At 45.1% G+C, this 21589-nt stretch overlaps 2 protein-coding genes across 22 annotated transcripts in view; one reads left to right on the top strand and one right to left on the bottom strand.

Moving 5' to 3' along the window:
* LOC120300205 overlaps positions 1-21589 on the bottom strand; it is a 111154-nt gene that overhangs the window by 48618 nt on the left and 40947 nt on the right. The window lies entirely within an intron of this gene.
* The window catches only part of LOC120300202 (phosphodiesterase 4D interacting protein), a 247225-nt gene that overhangs the window by 201214 nt on the left and 24422 nt on the right, over positions 1-21589 (top strand). For all 7 annotated transcript variants that reach the window (XM_039325907.1, XM_039325906.1, XM_039325904.1 and 4 more), the window contains 3 exons: positions 347-395; positions 1060-1280; positions 19053-19247. In XM_039325907.1, coding sequence (XP_039181841.1) covers positions 347-395; positions 1060-1280; positions 19053-19247 — 465 coding nt within the window. The remainder of the gene's footprint in view (positions 1-346; positions 396-1059; positions 1281-19052; positions 19248-21589) is intronic.

Genomic DNA, 21589 nt, shown 5'->3' with positions numbered 1-21589 from the left:
TATCCCATTATTTCATTAGGTTAAGTCTAACAAGTGCATGTCCAAAGCAGCTAATGGAACCATAGGTCAATTAGGCTTTATAAGGTCATAGTATGTCCAACATAGATTATGGAGAAAACTATAGAATCATGGGCACAATATATGAGAAGCTTAAAAATTAACAAGGAAGCTAGTTGGAAACATTGGAATGGAATCTTTTTTATTCTGTAAGCTCCATGTTTCTCTGTTTTTAATTTTGCACTAAAAGAAGCATATGGGGAGGCTGAGTTGCATACCAAGTGATCAGTAAGGTCCCGTGATGGAGAAGCTGTACAATTACTAACTTTTTTTAAAATTCTGTTTTTAGGGAATGATCTAAACATGGAGGATAAAACAAGTCATGAATTGCTTATGAGGTAATTATTATGGATTGCTAAATACGGGCTTATTTTGGAATTATCCAAATTACCTTCATTCATTTTTCTGTATAGTTTGTACGAAGTCCATGAAACTATATAGTTTGCCACTTGATAAGTATTCATTTGTATCTATTTTATTTATTTATTATTTATTTATTTATTATCCTTTTGGCCAAGTTGTTTGCCTCAAGAAAAACTCCCAAATTAACAGTTATCTTTCTTCATTGAATATAGGGCACCTCAATTTATTGAATTCCTCATGCTGTAATCTATTCCATACAAGTATAAAATCCTTTATAGCAAAAACAACAACAACAACAATAATAATAATAATAATAATAAACAATAATAACAGTAATAATAATCCTACATACACCATCAAATATCCACATTTGCCTATCCCACGTCCTTGGGAATAATTTGATAGGTGGACAAAAATGCCAAAACCAGTCTGAATATCTTGCTGACTGTGCAATGAACCCTAATATTCTCATGGGATTATTTAGCTCACTTACAGACTGTGAGAGTTTACTGGCTGATCAGAGTGCAAAAATCACAGAATCAGAGAGGGGGGAAGTACATATTCTGAAACTGAAACTGAAACTGAAAAAGAGGGCTGTATCAATATCTTTGGTAATCTTCAAGGTTTGCCTTTCCTCAGGATAAACAAGGAGCTCCAGAAAGAACAATCCATCAAGATTCTCCAAGCAAAACTGCAAGGGCGCTCAGTGACCCCTTCCAGTAGCCATATTATCTCTGAGTCACCCTGCTCTCATAGCAACATCTCCTTCCTCTCTGATGGCCCAGAGGTCTGCTCTGATGTGGATGCCTTTAGTGAAAATAATATAAGTGAAGGCCAAGTCTACAGTGTTCTAAACAAAGGTATAGAACTTAAGATCTGGAGGGATCTAATCTGGTTTAGCAAGTAAGAGAAACTGTAACCATTGCTGAAGGTTTTCAATAAAAGATTTGTCCAGAATAGTATAAAGTCTCCTGCCTTGGGCAGGGGGTTGGACTAGAAGACCTCCAAGATTTCTTCCAGCCCTATGATTCTATAAGTAGTAATTCTTTCTATCTCATTTATTTGATAAACCAGAGTAATCTAATTACTTATTACTATTTCCTTATCAATTTATCTTTGACTAGTAAAAGAACAACTTGCTGCAATAAGCTTGCCATGGCTAGCTTGCCACCACCAGCTTACCTCTGCCAATTCACTCCCACCAAGTTGCCACAGTACAACTCCACATGGACAACTCGCCACAGGGACAACTCACAACAGGTGGCTGGAGGAAGAGCTGGGCAGGTGGATGAGCAAGCAGGTGGGCAGAGCACATAGCACAGCGGCTGGAGGTTTTGCATTTTCAAATCCCTTCCTGCCACTGCCGCTGCGATAGGCTCTGAGTGGAAGATGCTGGGGATAGCAGTGGCAGTCAGGGCGGGTGGCCAGGAGGTGGCAGCAGCTGAGTCTTCCCATTTTCACATTCCCTGCTGCTGCCACATTGGGCTCGGACCTGCCACTTGGAGCTGCTGCTGCTGCTGCTGCCACCATACTGGGCTTGGAGCAATGGCAGTGGCAGCGGTTCCAAGCCTGCCACGGCAGCAGAGGCTTCAACCCCAGTGAGGCAGTGGTGGGGAGTGTAAAAATGGGAAGCCCCCGGCTGCCACCTTCTCTTCACCACCACACACTCAGCTCTGCCCACTAGCTCACTCATCTGCCCACCTGGCTATCCTTTCAGCTGCTTGCAATGAATTTGCTGTGTGAAGTTCTCTTGCAGTGACTTGGAAGCAGCGAGTTGGCAGTGGTGAGCTGGTGGCTTTGAGCTGGCAGTGGTGAATGGGTCCCTTTCCATATACGGAGTTCCAAAATCTGATATTGTTTTGTAATCTTATCAGTAGTATCACTTCTGTTTTTATAACACTGGACAAGATTTTCTTAGAATCAAGGGCAACCCTCTGTAAACTTCTTAACAAGTAAGACCTCATGTTAAGTCTTATGTATTCTGTTAAGTTACTTCTCAGCTGTCTCTTTAATGTTATGGAGTTCAGTTTTTCTGAAGTGCTAAGAGAGGGAGCAGACATCATTTCCAAGCAAGCCTTTCTTCTCTAGACCCAAAATTTACCATAAGTAAGTGATATCCAATAGTTTTGTGTATTAGCTTTCCAGCATGGACTGGGGGAGATACAAAAGGGTTGGGAATATGTGCATTGTACATAATGATCATTATAAAGAGAATTAAGTTTGAAAAATATGACAAGATACAGCATGGAGGATGCAGGTCCCCAAACCCTCGTTTCTCTTGCATAGTTATTCTACTTTTGGGGCCTGCCATTCTGCTGGGGGAAGGGGGAGCATGCTATTGCTTGGGATAACTTTCGCTTTTTACTTTCCCTCTCCTGCCTCCATCCCCTTGAGAAAGGAATGTCAGGGAGACAGTTACAGAGAAAGGAAAGCTGGAGAAGACCTTGAGATGCGTGCCAACTGTACCAGCCAGCCAGACTTCGTGCCACCAGAAGATTGTCTAGATTTCAAATGGACATTATGACTTTGGTGGGAGGAGGAATGGGGCGTTGACTTACCTGAACGCCTTTTCTCAGCACGGAGATGGATAATCCACGCAGTGGGTTGAGACTGTATTCCTGGCCAATCAGATCAGTCAGCCAAAGTTGCCACGCCCCGTCATGGACCATGATCCTTTAGTCTTGACTCGAGCGCAGCCATTGACTGACAGTAAGACGTTTTGGCTCCACTAAATATACCCTATTATTCTAGTCTATAAGGGTGGGTGTGGATTATCCATCTCCGTGCTGAGAAAAGGCGTTCAGGTAAGTCAACGCCCCTTCTCCAGCACTGGAGATGGATAATCCACGCAGTGGGACATACCAAAGCCTATTGTCCCTTGGGTTGGGGAATAGACTGGTCCCGTGTGCAACTTTGGTCTAGCACCTGCTGGAGAACCCTCCTACCGAAGGAGGCCTCTGCAGAGGAGTACCTGTCGATTTTGTAATGACGAATGAATGGAGAGGGCGAGGCCCAAGTGGCTGCCCTGCATACCTCTTCAATAGAAGCCTGCATGGCCCATGCTGCTGAGGTGGCAGCACTCCTTGTGGAATGGGCTGTGATATGCTTGGGGACTTGCAAGGACTCCGCCTGGTATGCCCCCGTGATGCATGCCCTAATCCACCTACCGATGGTAGAGGACGAGACCTTCCGGCCCCTAGTAGCAGGGTGGAAGGATATGAAAAGCGCTTCCGAGCGTCGGAATTCCGCTGTGCGTGAAATGTAATGTCTTAGTGCCCTGCGTACGTCCAAGGTGTGCCATTGTTGTTCCAGGGGATGAGCTGGGTTTGGACAGAAGTCTGGTAGGACTATTTCCTGTGATCTGTGAAAAAGGGAGTTGACCTTTGGAATGAATGAAGGGTCTATTCTTAGGACTACCTTGTCCCTGTGAAAATGGCACAGGTCCTTCCTCATTGAGAGAGAAGCTAACTCGGATATCCGCCGAGCTGACGTGATGGCTACCAAGAATGCTACCTTATGGGTCAGATAGCGAATGTCACATGTTTTGAGTGGTTCGAAGGGCGCTCTGGTAAGAGCTTGTAGTACTCGTGGTAGTTCCCATGATGGATACCTGTGCACGGTTGGCGGTCTGATGTTTGCAGCCCCCTTGAGGAAGGATCGTATTAAGGGATGCTTGCCCAAGGATTCACCGGGGCTGGCAGAAAGTATAGTTGAGAGGGCGGCGATTTGCCTGCGCAGTGTGTTTGGCGAGAGGTCCCTCTCTAGGCCATCTAGTAAAAATTCTAGGATCTTGGGAATTGTGATCCCTTCGAGTAACAATTCCTGTTTAGAGCACCATGATTGGAAGCTTCTCCACGTGGCCTCGTAGATACGGTTCGTGGAGGGGCGCCTTGATGCCTGTATGACCCTAATTACACCCTGTGAGCAAGCCCCCTTGGCTAAAATTGACCGTTCAAGAGCCAGACGGCTAGTTGTAGCCATTGTGGCTCTGGGTGGGAGATCTCCCCCTGCTTGAGGGAGATCCTCTCCGGAGGAATCCGCCATGGATTCGTGCGGGAGAGACTCCTCAAGTCTGCGAACCAAGGTCTCCTTGGCCAATAAGGGGCCACAAGGATTACCTCGGCCCTTTCCCGCAGAATCTTGCGTACTACCGCCGGAAGGAGAGGTAAGGGTGGAAACGCGTACAGGAGCCCCCTTGGCCATGGGCTCCGTAACGCGTCCGTCTGCTCTGCTCCCTTGGATGGGAATCGGGAGAAGAAGCGAGTTAGGTGGGCATTGGAAGGAGAGGCAAAAAGGTCCACCTGGGGAAGCCCGAAGCGGTGACAGACCTCCCTGAAGATCCTCGGGTGTAGTTGCCACTCCGAGTGATCTATTGTTGATCTGCTCAACAGATCTGCTTGGATGTTTGCCTCCCCCGATATGTGGTCGGCCTTTATGGAGGCCAGATTTTGTTCCGCCCAGGCCCCCAGTAGGAGGGCCTCGGCCGAGAGCGAGCGAGAGTGTGTGCCCCCCTGACGGTTTATGTGGGCCTTGGCTGTCACGTTGTCCGTCAGGACCAGTACATGCCTGCCTTTTATGCTGCTGTGAAAATGCCTTAACGCTAGGTGAATAGCCCGCAGCTCGAGCCAGTTTATGTTGTGTCGGAGATCCACCGCTGACCAGCGGCCCTGTGTCCACTTGGTCCCCAAGTGGCCTCCCCAGCCGAATAAGCTCGCATCTGTTGTGACTACTACTCTGTCTGGTTCCCTGAAGGGGGACCCCCTGAGGAGAGCTGGAGATAGCCACCACCTGAGGGAGTGTCGTACTCTCGGAGGTATGCCTACCCTCTTCCGGGATGCACTGATTTGTTGTCTCTGAAACGGGAGCATGAACCATTGCAGTTCTCTTGAGTGCAGCCTTGCCCAAGGAACTATTGCTATGGTCGATATCATCTTCCCTAGCAGCTGGGAAAGACAGACCAGCGTCACTGACTGACCGCGGCTTACCTGTTTTACGGCTTTCTTTATGCTGCTGAGGCGTTCCTGTGATAGGTACACCTTGCATTCCTTTGTGTCTATGACCGCTCCCAGGTGGAGTATTCTCGTAGTTGGGGTTAGATGGCTCTTTGGAAAGTTCACCGAGAAGCCGTGGTCCTGCAGCATTTTTATCACTAACTTTAGGTCCGCCCGAGACTGCTGGGCGGACGATGACTGGATTAGAATATCGTCCAGGTAGCACTGGACTCTGACTGGTACGTTTCTTAGTTGTGCTGCCAGAACCGCCAGAATCTTGGTGAACACCCTGGGCGCTGATGACAGGCCGAATGGAAGTGCCCTGTATTGAAAATGGTGCCCCCTGTAGGCAAACCGTAGAAAGCGGCGGTGAGCCAGAGAGATAGGGATGTGCAAGTATGCCTCCGTGAGGTCGATCGATGCCAGAAAATCCCCTTTCCTTACGCTTCCAAGGATGGAGCGTAGTGTCTGCATTTTGAATTTGCGGTATTTTATGTAGAAATTTAGCCTTTTCAAATCCAAAACGGCTCTCCAACCCCCCGAGGGTTTTGGGACCACGAAGAGGATAGAATAAAACCCCTGGTCTCTCTGGTTCATAGGCACCGGCTCTACGGCCCGTATGTTTAGAAGGTGCTGAACGGCCTCGTTCATGAGCCTTCTCTTTGTTGGGTTTGTGGGACAGGGGCACGGGCGGAAGCGGTTCGGGGGCTTTGAGAGAAATTCTAGAGATAGACCATGACGTATGGTGTTCCTGACCCATACGTCCGTGGTGGTCTCTTCCCACTGGGGAGCAAACCCTGCTAGTCTGCCCCCTATGGGAAGGTCTGGGCGGGAGTCATCTGGTACGGCGGAAGGGGCGGTTGTTCCCCCGAAAGGGCCGTCTTCCCTGTGTTTGCCTATGTCTTGTGTTCTGTCTGTCCCCCTGTCTTTCCCTATCCTGTCTAGCTTGGAAGGGTTGGGAATTTTGAAAGTAGTTGACCCTGGCTTCCGTACGAAAGGATTGTTTCCTTCCCCAGGAGCCGGGTCTCTTGTCCTGCCTTTTAAGCATGTGTTTAAGGACCTTGCGCTTGTCCTTGTTCTCTGTCAGGTATGGCGTTAGTGCCTCACCAAACAGCTTTGCCCCTTGGTACGGAGCCGAAGCCAATTTCCACTTGGATTTGGTATCCGCCTGCCAGTTCTTTAGCCAGAGGATGCGCCTGCTCGTGTTGTTTGCCGCCATTGCCTTGGCTGAAAACTTGGTCGCTAAAAGTGTTGCGTCCGACGCATATTCCGTGGCCGCTACCATTTTGCTGAGTTCCTGGTGAGTGCGTATATCCTCCATGGGAACCCGGCCCTGTAACTCACGGAGCCAACAAAGTGTGGCTCTGGAGAAAAAGGACGCAGAGGTAGACGCCCTGGTAGCCCAAGCTATTGCCTGGTGCGTTCTCCTGTAGTTGGACTCACTCTTTCGGTCCTCGGCTTTAAGAGCCTCAGCAAAATCTCCTGATATGGCCGTGTCCGATATCAGGGGACCTATGGGTTCGTCCACCACCGGCACCTCCAATGTTCCCTCTAGCTCCCTTGCTACGTTAAATAGCTTCCTCTCCGCATTGCTAGGAAGCGGTAGGGAGGTTGGCGCTGCCCACTGTTTCCTTATTGTGTTTAGGAACATGGTCGGGCATGGTATGCGGTGTTGAGTGGTTACCTTTTCGGCGAACGTCGGCTCAGCCTCCGTGTCAACTGTGACAGGCTCCGCTGGTGTCCCATGCCCCAGATGGGCTGTGGCCTCAGCCTTGCGCAGAATAGTAACAAAAAGAGAAGGGTTAAACAGGCCGCTGAAGGACGGCCCTTGAGGTGAGGTGTCCTCCTCCTCCTCAGACATTTGAATCCCTTGTGACGTACCTGGCTGGTCCAGGTAAGCTTCCTCAGAGACCGACGAGTCTGAGATGGAGGAGAGGTCCTGATGATCCTCCGTTTCCTCCCGATGCCTCGTTCTAAGTCCTAGAGGCTTGGCTTTTGAAGTTTGAGCCCTGGCCTCAAATGCACGGTCCACTGCCTGTGCTATTAGGGTAGCTAGCAGATCCCCTGTCAATGCAGGAGGAGTGACCATTGCCTGCGACCCTGCAGGTGCTGTGGTTAGCATGGTCCTCGGGGTTTCCTGTAACCTCCGTGGGGAGGGGGATCGGGAGAGCGATGAGAATTCGCCTATCCCACCCTCTGTTTGGGACTGTGATGAGTTCCCTAATGACCAAATGGCCCGTGGGGATGAAGGGAGACCCAGCGGTAGATCAGGACCTATTCCCCCATTCTGCCTATTTTCAATTCTGGCCCTTTTCTGGGCTCTGTCGAACTCTTTTTCTAGGGCTTGGTGTCTTCTGATTGCCTGTTTGTCAGCCTTCTTTGATGACTTCCTTGCAGCCTTTCTAGGGGCTGCAGAGGATTCCGAATCCTCTGAAGCAGGTGCTCCAGAGGATGAAGGCGGGGCTCCAGTGGAGGGAATGATTGCTTCCTCCATTCTCCACTAACGCTGGGCCGCGATAGGGGGGACCCAGGTAGTAGGAGAGCTCCAACTTTGAGTAAGGACAGGCGCACTACTGGGGGCGTCTGGAACTCAGGAGCAGACTCTGCAAAATTGTCAGAGTTAGTCACTGTGCACGGATAAGAACAGGCACGCTAATGGGAATGCCTGGAACCCGGCTTGACTATGGTGGGTAAGGACAGGCACGCGACTGGGGATGCCTGGAACCCACCACTAAATCCAGAGGCGTACGGGCCACTAATGGGGGACCCGAAGTCTGGGAGGAGCCAAAGGCAACTAAACACAGTTAGTTATGAAAGGTTCTTATTTACTTTAGGTAGAAGACACCAAGTCCTGGAACCAGTAGCTATGTGTCTGATTTGAATGTCTCTGAATGAATAATAGATGCTTTAGTACCCCAGTACTGCTTGCCTATTAATTCACTCCAGCGGCTGAACCTAGCTTTCTTAAGGAACTTTAACTCCCCTGTTTGGACAAAAAATATGGCCGCCGCTGCCAGGAAACTACTGCGCATGTGTTAACAAGGCTGCCTATGCCACGTGCGGTTGTAACAAAGAGCTGCGCGTGCTTCCAGCTGTGCAGACAATGGCGCCTCGTTTAAAAAATCCTGAGCAGCCTGGAGTGAAAAGACTGCTCCTTCGCACGCCAGCTGTTTCCCTTAATCAATCTCCCTCCCAGCATGCGTCCCCTTTGTCCTCCGCTTCCCTTGCTAACTGCTTGCCTTTCTGTCTTTTTTTTTGTTTGTTTGTTTGTTTTAAACGCGAGGGGTTGCCCGAGCCTCCCCGTTTGTTTAAGGCGGCTGCCGGCTGCTGGAAGGTGGCTGGGGTTGGTTAGGGAGGGGAGTTAGGGATTTCCCCCTTTTAAGTGGGGGTGGTTTCCCCTGTAGGAATCTGACTTCCTGAGTTTTACAATTTAGCAAGGAAATTTTTGAGTGGTCAATTAAATTGAATTAAATTATCTCTAATTAACTTTTAAACTAAGCAATTTCAGCTACTAGAAAAAATCCCCCCTAATGGAAAGGAACTATACCTGCCCAGGAGCCAAAAGTTGTAGATGTCTCGCATGGCCAGATCAGTCAAGACTAAAGGATCATGGTCCATGACGGGGCGTGGCAACTTTGGCTGACTGATCTGATTGGCCAGGAATACAGTCTCAACCCACTGCGTGGATTATCCATCTCCAGTGCTGGAGAAATTGCTAGCTTAACTATACCGTTTGTGTTGGTTTCTCCCCAGATCTTGCCTTGACTTTCCTACTGTCACTGACCCTAATAAAAGTATCCTTCTGAGATTATGCCTGTTTCAAGAGTTCTGCTTTCTTTGGTGGTTAGTTGAAGTGGGTCCTTACATAAGGCAAGATCTGTATAGTACTCAACTTAGAGAAGCTGCTACCCTACCGGGGGAATCGCAAACAATTTCTACATGGAGGAGGTCCAAGCAGAGAAATGGTCCAAAGATATCCTCTGCTTGAAAGCCAATGAAAGCCTATCTAGAAACCTGGAGGAGGCCGGACCTCTGGTGAAGATGATTGAGCCAGATGGTCACTCAGTAAGAAGGAAGGATGGGAAGAAAAAGCCCCAAAAGTTACCCTGACCCTAGGTGGAGGAAAAAAGAAGGCAAAGAAAAAGAATTCAGAGCCTGCTCCTCCCAGCAAAGACGGAGAAAAGGAGGAACTGAAATCAGGGGCAATGGAAGCTGTGATGATGTGGAAAAAACCCTCGATGAATTTAAGATGTAGCTGAAGCTGTGAGTTGGAAGAAGAGTCAGTGGGGAATTGGAGGAGGAAGAATCGGAGCTCTGAGAGATGGCATCACCCAGAGCCCAGGAGGCAGCACAGTGGTGGGGCAGTCCATCTCAAGGAGCCAGAGGCAGACCACCTCAGCCAACCAAGGTGAAACCGATCCTGATCAGAGTGAAATTTGATGGAGACCCGAAGAGATTGGAGTATTTCCTGACATGTGTTCACCTACATGCAAATCTATGGGAGAACACTGCCTACTAATGTTGACAAAGTTCAGGTGGTCATCTTGGCTCTGGAAGGTGGAGCAGATGACTGGATGGTGACCTGTAAAACTACAACGCACCCAAATTGAGAAATTTCAATCATTTTATGGCTGCCCTCCACAGGCATTTCGAAGACTGGCTGGCTGATAAGAAAGCTCAAAAGCAGATAAAGACAGTGAAGCAAGGAAAAAATACCAGTTGCAGAGTATACCGAGGAATTCAGACAATTGGCTAGTCGTCTATGCTGCCTAGAGGACATCCTGGGTAAGCTGTTTCCAGGATGGACTCAACAAAGAGCTGTACAATGCCTGCGTAGCCTATAGAGCCCCAGGACGGCTATACAACGGGTGCCTGCTAGCTGAGGAAGTGATTGATCAATGCAAGCACCTACATCACCCAGCGAGACCAAGCTTCAAGCCGCAGGCAGAGAAGGGAGGAGAGACTGCATGAGCTTCGCCTGCCGTGCCTTGCAGCACTGCCTATTTCAAATGTGGCAAGGAGGGACACCAAGCCATGAACTGCCATAGTAAGATACCTGCCAAGAGAGGGGATCATCTGCCAGCCAGGTGACCCGCCCAAGGACCCAATCGTGCCCCAGGGAGACTGCAATGAGATCCGAGGAAGTCATAGAGCTCCCCTGGGATCGCAATCAAGAGGGTCGAGCTCCAATTCCACGCTACGATGATCCAGGAGTGGCAGAAGACAACTATGAGGATGACCCATTAGTGAGTAGGCCAGTTGACCCCATAACTTTCCATATCTAGCACTGGGAGGACAATGAAATTAGCAGCCTTGCTGGACTTGAGGTGTACCATGATTAGCCCAGAGCTAGTGGGGAAAATGAGGATTCCCCTCAGGAGACTTAAGACTCCAATTACTTCTTGCCAACTGGACGGTTCGGTTGCAGGGGGGGTGCCTGCCAGTTTTGCCACCAGACTATACATCGATTTGAGTGGCCACACAGAGACTTTAACATTTATTGTGGCCCCAGGAATGGAGTGGCCATTAGTTTTGGGACTGGCTTGGCTAAAGAAGTGGAACCCCATGATCAACTGGAGGGAAGGGCAACTGAGACTCCCGCAGGGGGAAACCCCACCCATCACTAAGGAAAATGGCGGGAGATGTGGATTTCGTTGCAATTTTGCCTCTGCCCTCAGTGAGTCAGGCCTGCAAAGCCTCCCAATGGAATACCGAGATTTGGCTGAAGCGTTTAGTGAACAAAGAGCAGACAAACTCCCCCCTCACCAGCCTACAGACTGTGCAATTGAAATCATCACAGGGGCGAAATTGCCAAAACCAAAAATATACTCAATGAATCCTAGGGAGTTGAACGAACTGGAAAAAATTATCAAAAAGAACAGAGTGGGGGTTTATCGAGCCAGTTAGACCTCTGGTAGCAGCCCCTGTGTTGTTCAGAGAGAAGAAGGATGGCTCTCTTTGTCTCTGCATTGATTATAGAAGTTTGAATGCTGTGGGTGTGAAAAACATGTATCCATTACCTTTAATGAAAGACATGTTAGCGCACCTATCAAAAGGAAAGATTTTTTCAAAGCTGGACTTGAGGGAACCTTATTATTGCATAAGAATAAAGGAGATGAGTGGAAAACTGCCTTCAATTGCCCATTAGGTCGCTTCCAATTTAAAGTTCTCCCACTTGGGTTATAGGATGCCCCTGCAGTATTCATGCAACTGATCAACGAAGTCCTATGTGAGCACTTGTATAAGACGATCCTATTAAGCTAGTCAGAGCAGTACTGAATAAACTGTGCTCTGCCAAATTATCAAAATGTGAATTTCACAAAGATCATATTGATTACCTGGGTTATCACATAACAAATGAAGGAATAGAGATGGACCCAGAGAAAGTGAGGGCAGTCTTGGACTGGACTCCCCCCAAAACCAGGAAACAACTCCAAAGTTTCCTAGGATTTGCAAATTTCTACGGACAATTCATCCCATCTTTTGCACAGATTGCCCTCCCAATTACAAACCTGTTAAAGACCAGAGGGGGAGATAAGCCAGAGTCCATTCAACCATTAAAATCGACGGGAGAATGTCAAGAGGCTTTTGAAAAAAAGACTGTATGGAGCCGGTTTTGAAACATCTGGATCCAGAACAACCCTTTATAATTCAGGCTGATGCCAGCGATGTGGCTGTGGGAGCAGTTTTGCTCCAAAGAAATAAAGAGGGACAATTATAACCTTGTGCTTACACCTTGAGGAAATTATCAGAGATTGAACAGAAGTGGGCTGCTTGGGAGAAAGAGGCCTACACTAACTTAGAGACATTTCCTCAAAGGAAATAAAATATTGTTCCAACTGTGGACTGATCATAAAAACCTTGAAGCCATGAAAACACCCAGAAAACTCTCCCCTAAACAAGCAATGTGGTCCCAATATTTCCATCATTTTAATTTTACTATTCATTATGTCCCTGGTGGAAAGAACTTTCTAGCTGATGCATTTTTCACGTTACCACAATATAACAGTAAGAAAGCAGAAGTGACCAAACCATTTCTAGTTCATCAACTAGTGGTCCCTATGACCACCAGGGCTCAATCAGAACCAGTGGGTGCTGTTGGAAAGACTTTATTACAGGAATTTAAGACTGCCTTATTATCTTCCCATCATCCTCAAATGAATGGGGTGGAAAGAGAGACTTAACTCAGTTCTAGAACAATACCTGAGATGTTTTATTTACCAAGACAATTGGTCCAACTTGCTACCATTTGCTGAGGTGGCCTATACTAATGCTGTGCACTGCAGTACTGGTTTCAAGTAGCAAATGGTCAAACATTTGTGCCATGCCTGAACTGCCCACCAAAGAGCCTGACATCCCCTCCTTGCAAAAGTGGATTTAACAATTGCAAAATACCTGGCTGGTGGTCAGAAAAACATTAGATGAAGCCAGGGAGACCTATAAAGCCAAGCTGACAAACAGAGGGTGGAGCAGAAACCGTATAAAGTTGGGGACCGGGTGTTCCTTTCCATAAAGTATTTACAATCATTGCAACCTTCAAAGAAACTGGGGCCCAAATTTATAGGACCTTTTCCAGTTAAACGCATCATCAATGGGATATGTTGGTCATTACTTACCTGGCACCAGTTCCTTGAAGGGAATCAAATTCCTTTATAAGGTGTGGACAGACCACAAAAACCTGGAAGCCTTGAAAACACCCAGGAAGCTCAACCCTAAGCAAGTCTGCTGGTCCCAGCATTTTCACCAATTCTACTTTACGCTCAAGCACTTGCTGGGAGGAAAGAACTTCTTGACAGATGCACTGTCTCGCGTGCCCCAATATAACAGCACACGAACCACCGATTCTAAACCACTCATGCCTGAACCACAACTGGCAGAACCAATAACCACCAGAGTCCAAGCTAAATTAAAACTGCAGCTTGGAAGCCAAACCGGAATCGAATTCCAGAAAACTTTGGAAACATATGAGTGGTTCCAGAAAAATAGACATGTGTGCACAATCAAGGACGGACTACCTTGGGTGGGGGAAAATGTATACATACCAACCACACAGAGGGTCACTTTCATGCAGCTTTGCCATGACACAAAATCAGCCGGGCATTTTGAATTTGTAAAAACATTACACTTAATTAAAAGGCAATTTTGGTAGCCATCCATGAAAAAGGACATAAAAAGTTATGTGGCCAGCTGCCCAATGTGCGCAACTGCTAAGAGGTTGCAAGGGAAATCGCCCGGACTGTTACAACCAGTAGCGAATCGCTCAGCCCCCTGGAGGGAAATAGCCATTGATTTTATAGTGGAACTACCCGAAAGCAATGGAAACAATGTCATTTGGACAGTTACGGACTTGTTCTCCAAACAGGTCCACTTTATGCCTTGCCAAAAGATTGCCACCGCAAAAGCCTTAGCAAAACCTTTCGTGCAGCATATTTACAGATTGCATTTGGTACCCCAACACATCATATCTGATAGGGGAGTGCAATTTACATCAGCATTTTGGAAGGAATTTTTATCTCTCTTAGGAACCACTCAGGGACTGTCATCTAGTCATCATCCTCAAGGGAACGGCCAATCAGAACACTCGAACTCAGTACTTGAGATGCTTTATTAATTTCCAGCAAACGAATTGGACAGACCTACTCCCTTTCACAGAAGTTGCCTACAACAACGCAGTCCACTCCAGCACAGGTTACACTCCTTTTCAAATAGCCACCAATCAAAATTTCAACCCCATGCCAGAACTAATCCCAAACAAACTGACAATCCCATCACTGAAAGAATGGATAGAACAATTACAAAACACCTGGCCAATAGTTAGAAAAGCCTTAGGCGAAGCTAGGCAAGCATACAAAGCACAAGCAGATAAAAAAAGAGTTGAACCCACACCATTTATTGTAGGAGAAATGGTATATTTGTCTACAAAATATCTAAAATCCCTACAACCCTGTAAAAAACCTGGATCAAAATATATAGGACCTTTTCCAATTAAAAGAATCAGAAATCCAGTAACAGTAGAATTAGAATTACCCAAAAATCTCAAGCAAATACACCCAATTTTTCACTGCAGTTTGCTGAAAAGAGAACAACAGTCACCCTTACGACCAAAAATCCCCACCACCACCTCCAATCATGGTGGAAGGAGAACAACACTTTGAAATAAAGGAAATCCTAGACTCTAGGAGATATCAAGGGACAACTCAATACCTAGTAGCATGGAAACCCCTCCCTTCCCCTCCTCACAAAACGAATGAGTCCATAAATGTCATGTCAGAGCCCTGAAGCTATTAAAGAAGTTTCATACATAGTATCCTAACAAGCCAGACTAACTTTTATACCTGTTTTGTTTTCTTTACAGGTGGATCTCTTATTTTTAAGGGGGGCAGGATGTCAGAATCCAGTTATATTTCATTTCTATCTACCTTCTGTGATCTAAAACCAATTCTGACCCTTCCCTGGATCCTGCCATACTCCCAAGGGGGAGGGGGAGATGCATGCAGGTTTATTACGTTCATTTCCTCTATTCACTACAAAGTAACCTTTTGTTTATTTGCCTTCGGGTCTGCTAACCATTACAATGTAACCATTTGCCTCTTATCCTATGCCCCTCTGAACGTCTCTTCCTTACCGGGCAGATAGGAAAAGGGGGATGAAAAGACACAGGGATGGATGGATGGTGAAGTATTGAAATACAGATGGATGGATGGGGTGAAAAGGAGGGAGGACGCGAGCATGGTGAAGAGTTTCAGGGGGAAGGTGATAATGAGGGGGCATTAGGAATGCTGGACCTGGCCGTACGACCCAAAACACGTAGGACAGGGATACCAAACAAGAGAGGGTTAACCAGGAAGGGGAGGGAAGGGGAAGGGGATGAAAAAGGGGGGGAGGTTGGACTTGGAGAGGAGCCAGCGGACAGTTTAACTGACTATGGGCAGACAGGGCAGAGAGACAGGACACGATCGTGCACACGCACAGCTAGGTGTGAAAGGAAATTGGGGGAGATAAGGCTAATGAGGATGAGAGGGGCTGAGCCTAAGAGCAAACTGATAGGCATCCCCACTGGTTGTAGGCAGACGGAGCAGAAGGATGAGGCATGATGGAGCATGCACACACCCGGGGGTGGAGGGAAACCGAAAAAAAGACTGACAGGAATGGATGACGAAAGGCAGGAACAGCGTGCAGACCAACGGGCTGGAAAGGAAGGGAGCCCTGATGGTAAACCTTTTGGAACACTGGGTTTGAATGCGCAGCCTGGAATGAGTAGGAGGGAGCGGTTAGAGAGCACACCGGCAGCAACGTTGCTGGGAGGGAGGAGATTGACAAGGATGAGAGAGAGGAAAAGTGTGGAATTGGAGTGCAAAAAAGAGAAGGCAGGGCAACCAAGGCAATTACAGTTAATCAGGAAGGATGGCTCTATCACATGGGCAATGAGTAAGCAGTTAGACCAGCAAAGTATATAAAAAGAATTTCTCCACCCCCTGAGCCTCACTCTGGCAGGGGACCAGCGAAAGCTAAGTTGTTTCTTTTAATATTGTAAATAGTTGTTTTTATTGTTTTTAAATAGCTTTTTAGCAATAAACAACTGGTATATATATAAAACAATGAATAATAATTACTTATAATAAACAATATGTTAATTAATTGCTCAATAGACATCTTCTTACTAATGTATATTCAATGTCACATATCACATTCCTTTCTCTCTAACTCGTTTTTCTTTGTTGTTGTTGTTAATTGCGAAGTCGTGTCTGACCCATCGCAACCCCATGGACAATGTTCCTCCAGGTCTTCCTGTCCTCTACCATCTTCTGGAGTCCATTTAAGTTCACACCTACTGCTTCAGTGATTCCATCCAGCCATCTCATTCTCTGTCGTCCCCTTCTTCTATTGCCCTCAATCTTTCCCAGCATTAGGCCCTTCTCCAGTGAGTCCTTCCTTCTCATTAGGTGGCCAAAGTATTTGAGTTTCAACTTCAGGATCTGGCCTTCTAAAGAGCAGTCGGGGTTGATCTCTTCTAGGACTGACCGGTTTGAACGCCTTGCAGTCCAAGGGACTCGCAGGAGTCTTCTCCAGCACCATAGTTCAAAGGCCTCAATTCTTTTGCGCTCAGCCTTTCTTATGGTCCAACTTTCACAGCCATACATTGCAACTGGGAAAACCATGGCCTGGACTATACGCACTTTTGTTGGCCGGGTGATGTCTCTGCTTTTTAGTATGCTGTCTAGATTTGCCATAGCTTTCCTTGATAAAAATTATCCCATGTTCTAAAATACGCTGAGTCTTCTTTCTCTTTTATCTTTAATGTCAATCTGTCCATTTCTGCACAATCTAAGAGTTTCTTAATTAATTCTTCTTCTGTTGGCAGATTTTCATTTTTCCAGTATTGGGCAAATACAATTCTTGCTGCAGTTAATACATGTAAAATTAAGTATATAAAGTCTTTCTCTTAATTTGCTCCTATTATTCCTACAAAAATAATTCTGGCTTTTTTATTCATTTTTTATTCATTTTCTCTAACCATAGATGTATTTTTGACCAAAATATTTTAGCTTTAGGGCATATCCACCAGATACGGTAGTAAGTACCTCATTTTTGTTTGCATTTCCAACACTTATATGACATATTTTTAAACATTTTCGCTAATCTCACCGGTCTTAAATGCCATCTGTAAAACATTTTGTATAAATTTTCTTTATTTGCCACTGCTTTCGCTAGTTTAGCATTTCTTTCCTATAAACTTTGCCAATTTTCTAGCTCTATATTATGTCCAAAGTTCTTTGCCTATATTATCATTGTTTCTTTTATTTGTTCCTCTTCCATCTTTAAGCTTAACAAATATTTATAAAGTTTCTTAATCAGTTTTTCATCTGTTTTTAGCAGTATCTGGTCAAATTCTCTCTATTCTTTATAGAATCCCGTTGTTTCAGTGTCTTTTTCATATCTCATTTGAATTTGCAAGTATGGCCACCATGATAGATCAATACCTTGTTCTTGTAAATCTTGTCTGTCTTTCAATTTTCCTTCATTGTCCAAAATATCTTTATAGGTCACAACTTTGTCATAGTTAATTAACTATGGGTAAGCAAATGCTTCCCTTGTTGAAAGCCATCCAGATATTTTGATATAAATTTTTGCTTTTATTTTTTTCCCATTCTAGAAGAAGTGTGTTTCTTATAAAGTGGTTTTGAAAGCATCTATGTATTTTATTCTCCCCATATCACAGAAAGGCATGTCATCCAAATTGTAGGTCATGCCCCTCTAGGTATAATAGTCTTTTATCTCTAAGCATTATCCACTCTTTAAGCCATGTTAATATACCGTATTTTCCGGCATATAAGGCGACCCAGCATATAAAACGACCCCCGACTTCGGCGCTGAGTCACATGCCTAGAAAGTTGTCTTATACACCAGAAACTACCGTTATTTCTGGCGTATAAGACGACTCGGCGTATAAGACGACCCCCGACTTCGGCGCCGATTTCAATGCTTTCGAAAGTCGTCTTATATGCCAGAAAGTACAGTAGTTTCTTGGTAGTATAACATCCAGTCCGGCAATCCAAATCCTCCACTTTCTTTCACTTCTTGTAACATTTTTAGTCTAATTCTAGCATTTTTTGCTAGATAAATTTCAATATTGTTGTATTTAGTTCATCAAAAAAGGTTTTTCCCAGGTATCATTTGAAAAAAAAAGTATTTCACTGTTGCTATTCTCCCCAACATTGAAAGTTGTAAATTTTTCCACTTTTCCAGATCCAATTTTATTTGTTTTAGCAATCTTTTATAATTGTCTTCTTTTATTGTTGCACATCTTGCTGTTAAGTAAATTCCCCAATATTTAACTTTTTTAACTATTTGAAGGTTTTGTTTTGCTAATTGATTTTTTTGTTTTTCTGTTAGATTTTTAGTTAGCACTTTGGTCTTTTCTCTGCCACTTCTCCATTTTTTTCTATTTTCTCCATAAATTTAGTGCTTGTTTCAAGTGGTTCTTCCAATATGAAAACCTAGTCATCTGCAAATACTTGTAGCTTATATTTTTAGTCTTTTATCTCCAATCCTTTAATTTCTATTTCTTGCCTGATATTTCATTTCTGTTCAATACAAAATATAAATAATAATGGAGATAAAGGACATCCTTGTCTTGTGCCTTAAGGTTTGCCTGGACACTTTTAGCACTTTAAAAAAAGGCTAAGCTAAGCAGCAAGCAGAATTGACCAGTAAATGGGCTGCCTGCAGCCATACTGCTGCCAGTTTCATTTCCTGAAGTGCTGTTGGACTCTGCTAACAGCCTGGCTTGCAGGAACTGTGCTAAATTAGCTTGCTATCACCACACCATTATTTTAAAAAGAAAATCCTTCCCAATGAATGGTGATGTGTGTAGAAATAGCTGTATCCTAGTACTGGTAGATAAGCTGCTTCTTTTGTTCTTGCTTTATCTTAAACAATCTATTAAAAAGTGCTCAGGATGCCTTCTTAGCTGCTCATCTAAATTTTGGCTCAGCAATATTTATAATTACCACCAGGTTTTAAAAAAGAGGAAAAGTTATTCTGTTTAACAATCTGTATCTTTTGGGAACAATCTATTTCCTCAGGATGTCCTAATTTAATCTGCCAATCTCTTTGTTTCTCCTCTATTTCCATTTCTAGGCATTTATGATGACTCCTTGTCCAAGCCAACAGGTTTGCTTTTGGCTTCACTGGACTCAAAACCATCCTCCTGCGTGTCTTTTGGACCCCCATCTTCATGCTCAAGGCCCCTGCTTGGCTGCTGCAGAATACCAGCCTTCTCCCTGACTGAAGCACAGCAGGAGTTGCAGATGCTACAGAAGCAACTTGGAGAAAGTGAGCTTTCCTGGCCCAGCACCCCATCTGGCATGTAGCTTTGCATGATGTGCCTAACACTTTCTGCATGGTACCTTCATTATTGTCAAGGATAGCATAGATCATGGGTCGGCAACCCACGACTCTGGAGCCACATTTGGCTCTTTGAGCCTTCTCCTGCGGCTCCTAGCCTCCTCAGCCATTTGCAGAGAGAGAGAGACAGAGAGAGGCACTTGCGCTTCCCTGCTTCCCTTCTCTCTCTTTCTCTCTCTCTCTCTGTCTGTGTGTATGTGTGTGTGTATAAAAAAGAGAGTGGCCTCACACTGTTATGACAAGCTGACAAGCTTATTTGGCGGGGTTCCTCCCTTTGTTGCGTCTCTGCAGGAAACAGGAAGGGCAGGAGAGAGCCAGCCCAATAATGTGTGTCAGCTTGTTTGAGAACAGCCTGAAGCCAGCTTGCCAAGTGAGCAGAAGATCGGAGGGAGGGAGGGAGGGAGGGAGGGAGGGAGAGAGAGAGAGAGAGGAAAGAGAGAGAAAGAGAGAGGGAGAGGAAGGAGAAAGAGAGGAAAGAGAAAGAGAGAGAGAGGTAGAGGAAAGAGAGAGACAGAAAGAGAGAGAGAGGGAGAGGAGAGAGAGAGAGGGAGAGAGAGAACTCATGCACAGCAGCCTCTATTTCTTTTTAATTAAACTCTTCAATCAAGGTCCCCATCCATTGTGTGCGCACGTGCATGCGCGCACAGGTTTTGCGGCTCCCAGTGTTTTCTTTTCTCTAGGAAACAGGTCCAAGTGGCTCTTTGAGTGTTTAAGGTTGCAGACCTTTGGCATAGACCATTGTTTGCTTCTTTCCTTGGTGATTTGTGGCTGACCTTTTAGAGATTCCAAATATAAAGTACAGCTTAGCATGTTCGGTGTAGTGGTGAAGGTGCTGGTGTAGAAACCAGGAGACTATGAGTGTTAGTTCTTTAGGCATGAAAGCCAGATGAGTGACCTTGGGCTAGTCATTCTCTCAATCCAGCCTTCTTCACAGGTTCATTGTTAGGGAAAAGAGAAGGGAGTGTTATGTATGCTCATTGCCTTGAGTTATTTATAAAAAAAAAATAAAGGGTATAAAAATAAAAAAAATAGATAAATTCACTGGTGTGATTTATTTGGAACTTTTATGGAGGGAATTAATATTGTTCTGCTCCATGAGGAAGTTCAGATAGTTTGATCAGAGGTAGTCAACAGTTTAGCAAAACTGCTGCAGAAAATTCTTAAAGTGAACATAACGATTAAACCAGAAACTTTCCTTTTGGGTCTAATGGAAAGAGAACTGGGAAAAAAAATTGGAACTCTGATTTTATATATGGTGACGGCAGCAAGATTGCTCTATGCACAAAAATGGAAGGATGTCTCGATTCCTACCATAGATGAATGGTTACAAAAGCTGATGGAATTAGCAGAGATGGCCAAATTGACTATGCTGATAAAAGAAAAGAACATAAGTACTTTTGTTTCTACTTGGAAACGGCTTCTGGACTTTGTGCTTGAGGTGGGAAAAAAATGATATGATTTTGGGTTTTACCGATTAAATTGATTTGTCGATACAGAAATGGCTAGAACATACTACTATAGAAATGTAAAAAGTTGCGATTTGATTTTAATGTCTGATTTTACTGCAACAATCAGAAGTCAATGCCTTTTATTTCTTTTCCTCCCTTTCTTCACCCATTTTTGTTTTCCCTTTTTCTATGGTTGTCCCCTACTATTTGTGTAAGGACCTGTCTCAATTAAGCCTCCCAAGAAAGCAGAACTTTTGAAACTTGCATTGTCTCAACAGGAACTTTTATTGGAAGGCATTGACAGCAGGATAGTAAGGCAGGATCTGAAGATTTCCCGTGCGAAATGTTATATTAAAAGAACCCTTTCAAACCCCACCCCAACTGTCCCTTCCGCTGGTTCAAATTAAGCCAATCCATAGGTGTCAAATTGTTGTGAGAAGAACCGATAAGGCACTGCTCTCAAGGCTGCCAGGTTTTTCTGGAAATGGCCATTCCATTCTCACCCCAAGAAAGATACTTCAAAGAGAATAGAACAAAGCAAAGGCAATACACTGCAGAATACCCATGTCCCCTCCCCCCATTAGAACGGCAGAACCCGAAAAATGAAAGTATAGGAAAGGCAAAATGCATAGGGGTTCTGACAATTTGCTTTTGTATTTTCACATGTTATGTTATAAATGAATAACACTAATAAAAAAACAGTTTAACTGCCAGGCTGTGGTGAACTATTACTACTTAATTGTAACTTGGTTTCTGTGAACATGAATTACATGAATTGGAAGAGCAGTTATATCTTTCAGTGAATAAGAAAGTATTTAATTG

This window comes from Crotalus tigris, unplaced genomic scaffold, assembly GCF_016545835.1.
Source record: "Crotalus tigris isolate CLP2741 ecotype Arizona unplaced genomic scaffold, ASM1654583v1 scf7180000024339.11422700, whole genome shotgun sequence".
Taxonomy (NCBI): Eukaryota; Metazoa; Chordata; class Lepidosauria; order Squamata; family Viperidae; genus Crotalus; species Crotalus tigris.
This window is presented reverse-complemented; position numbering and strand designations above follow the sequence as displayed.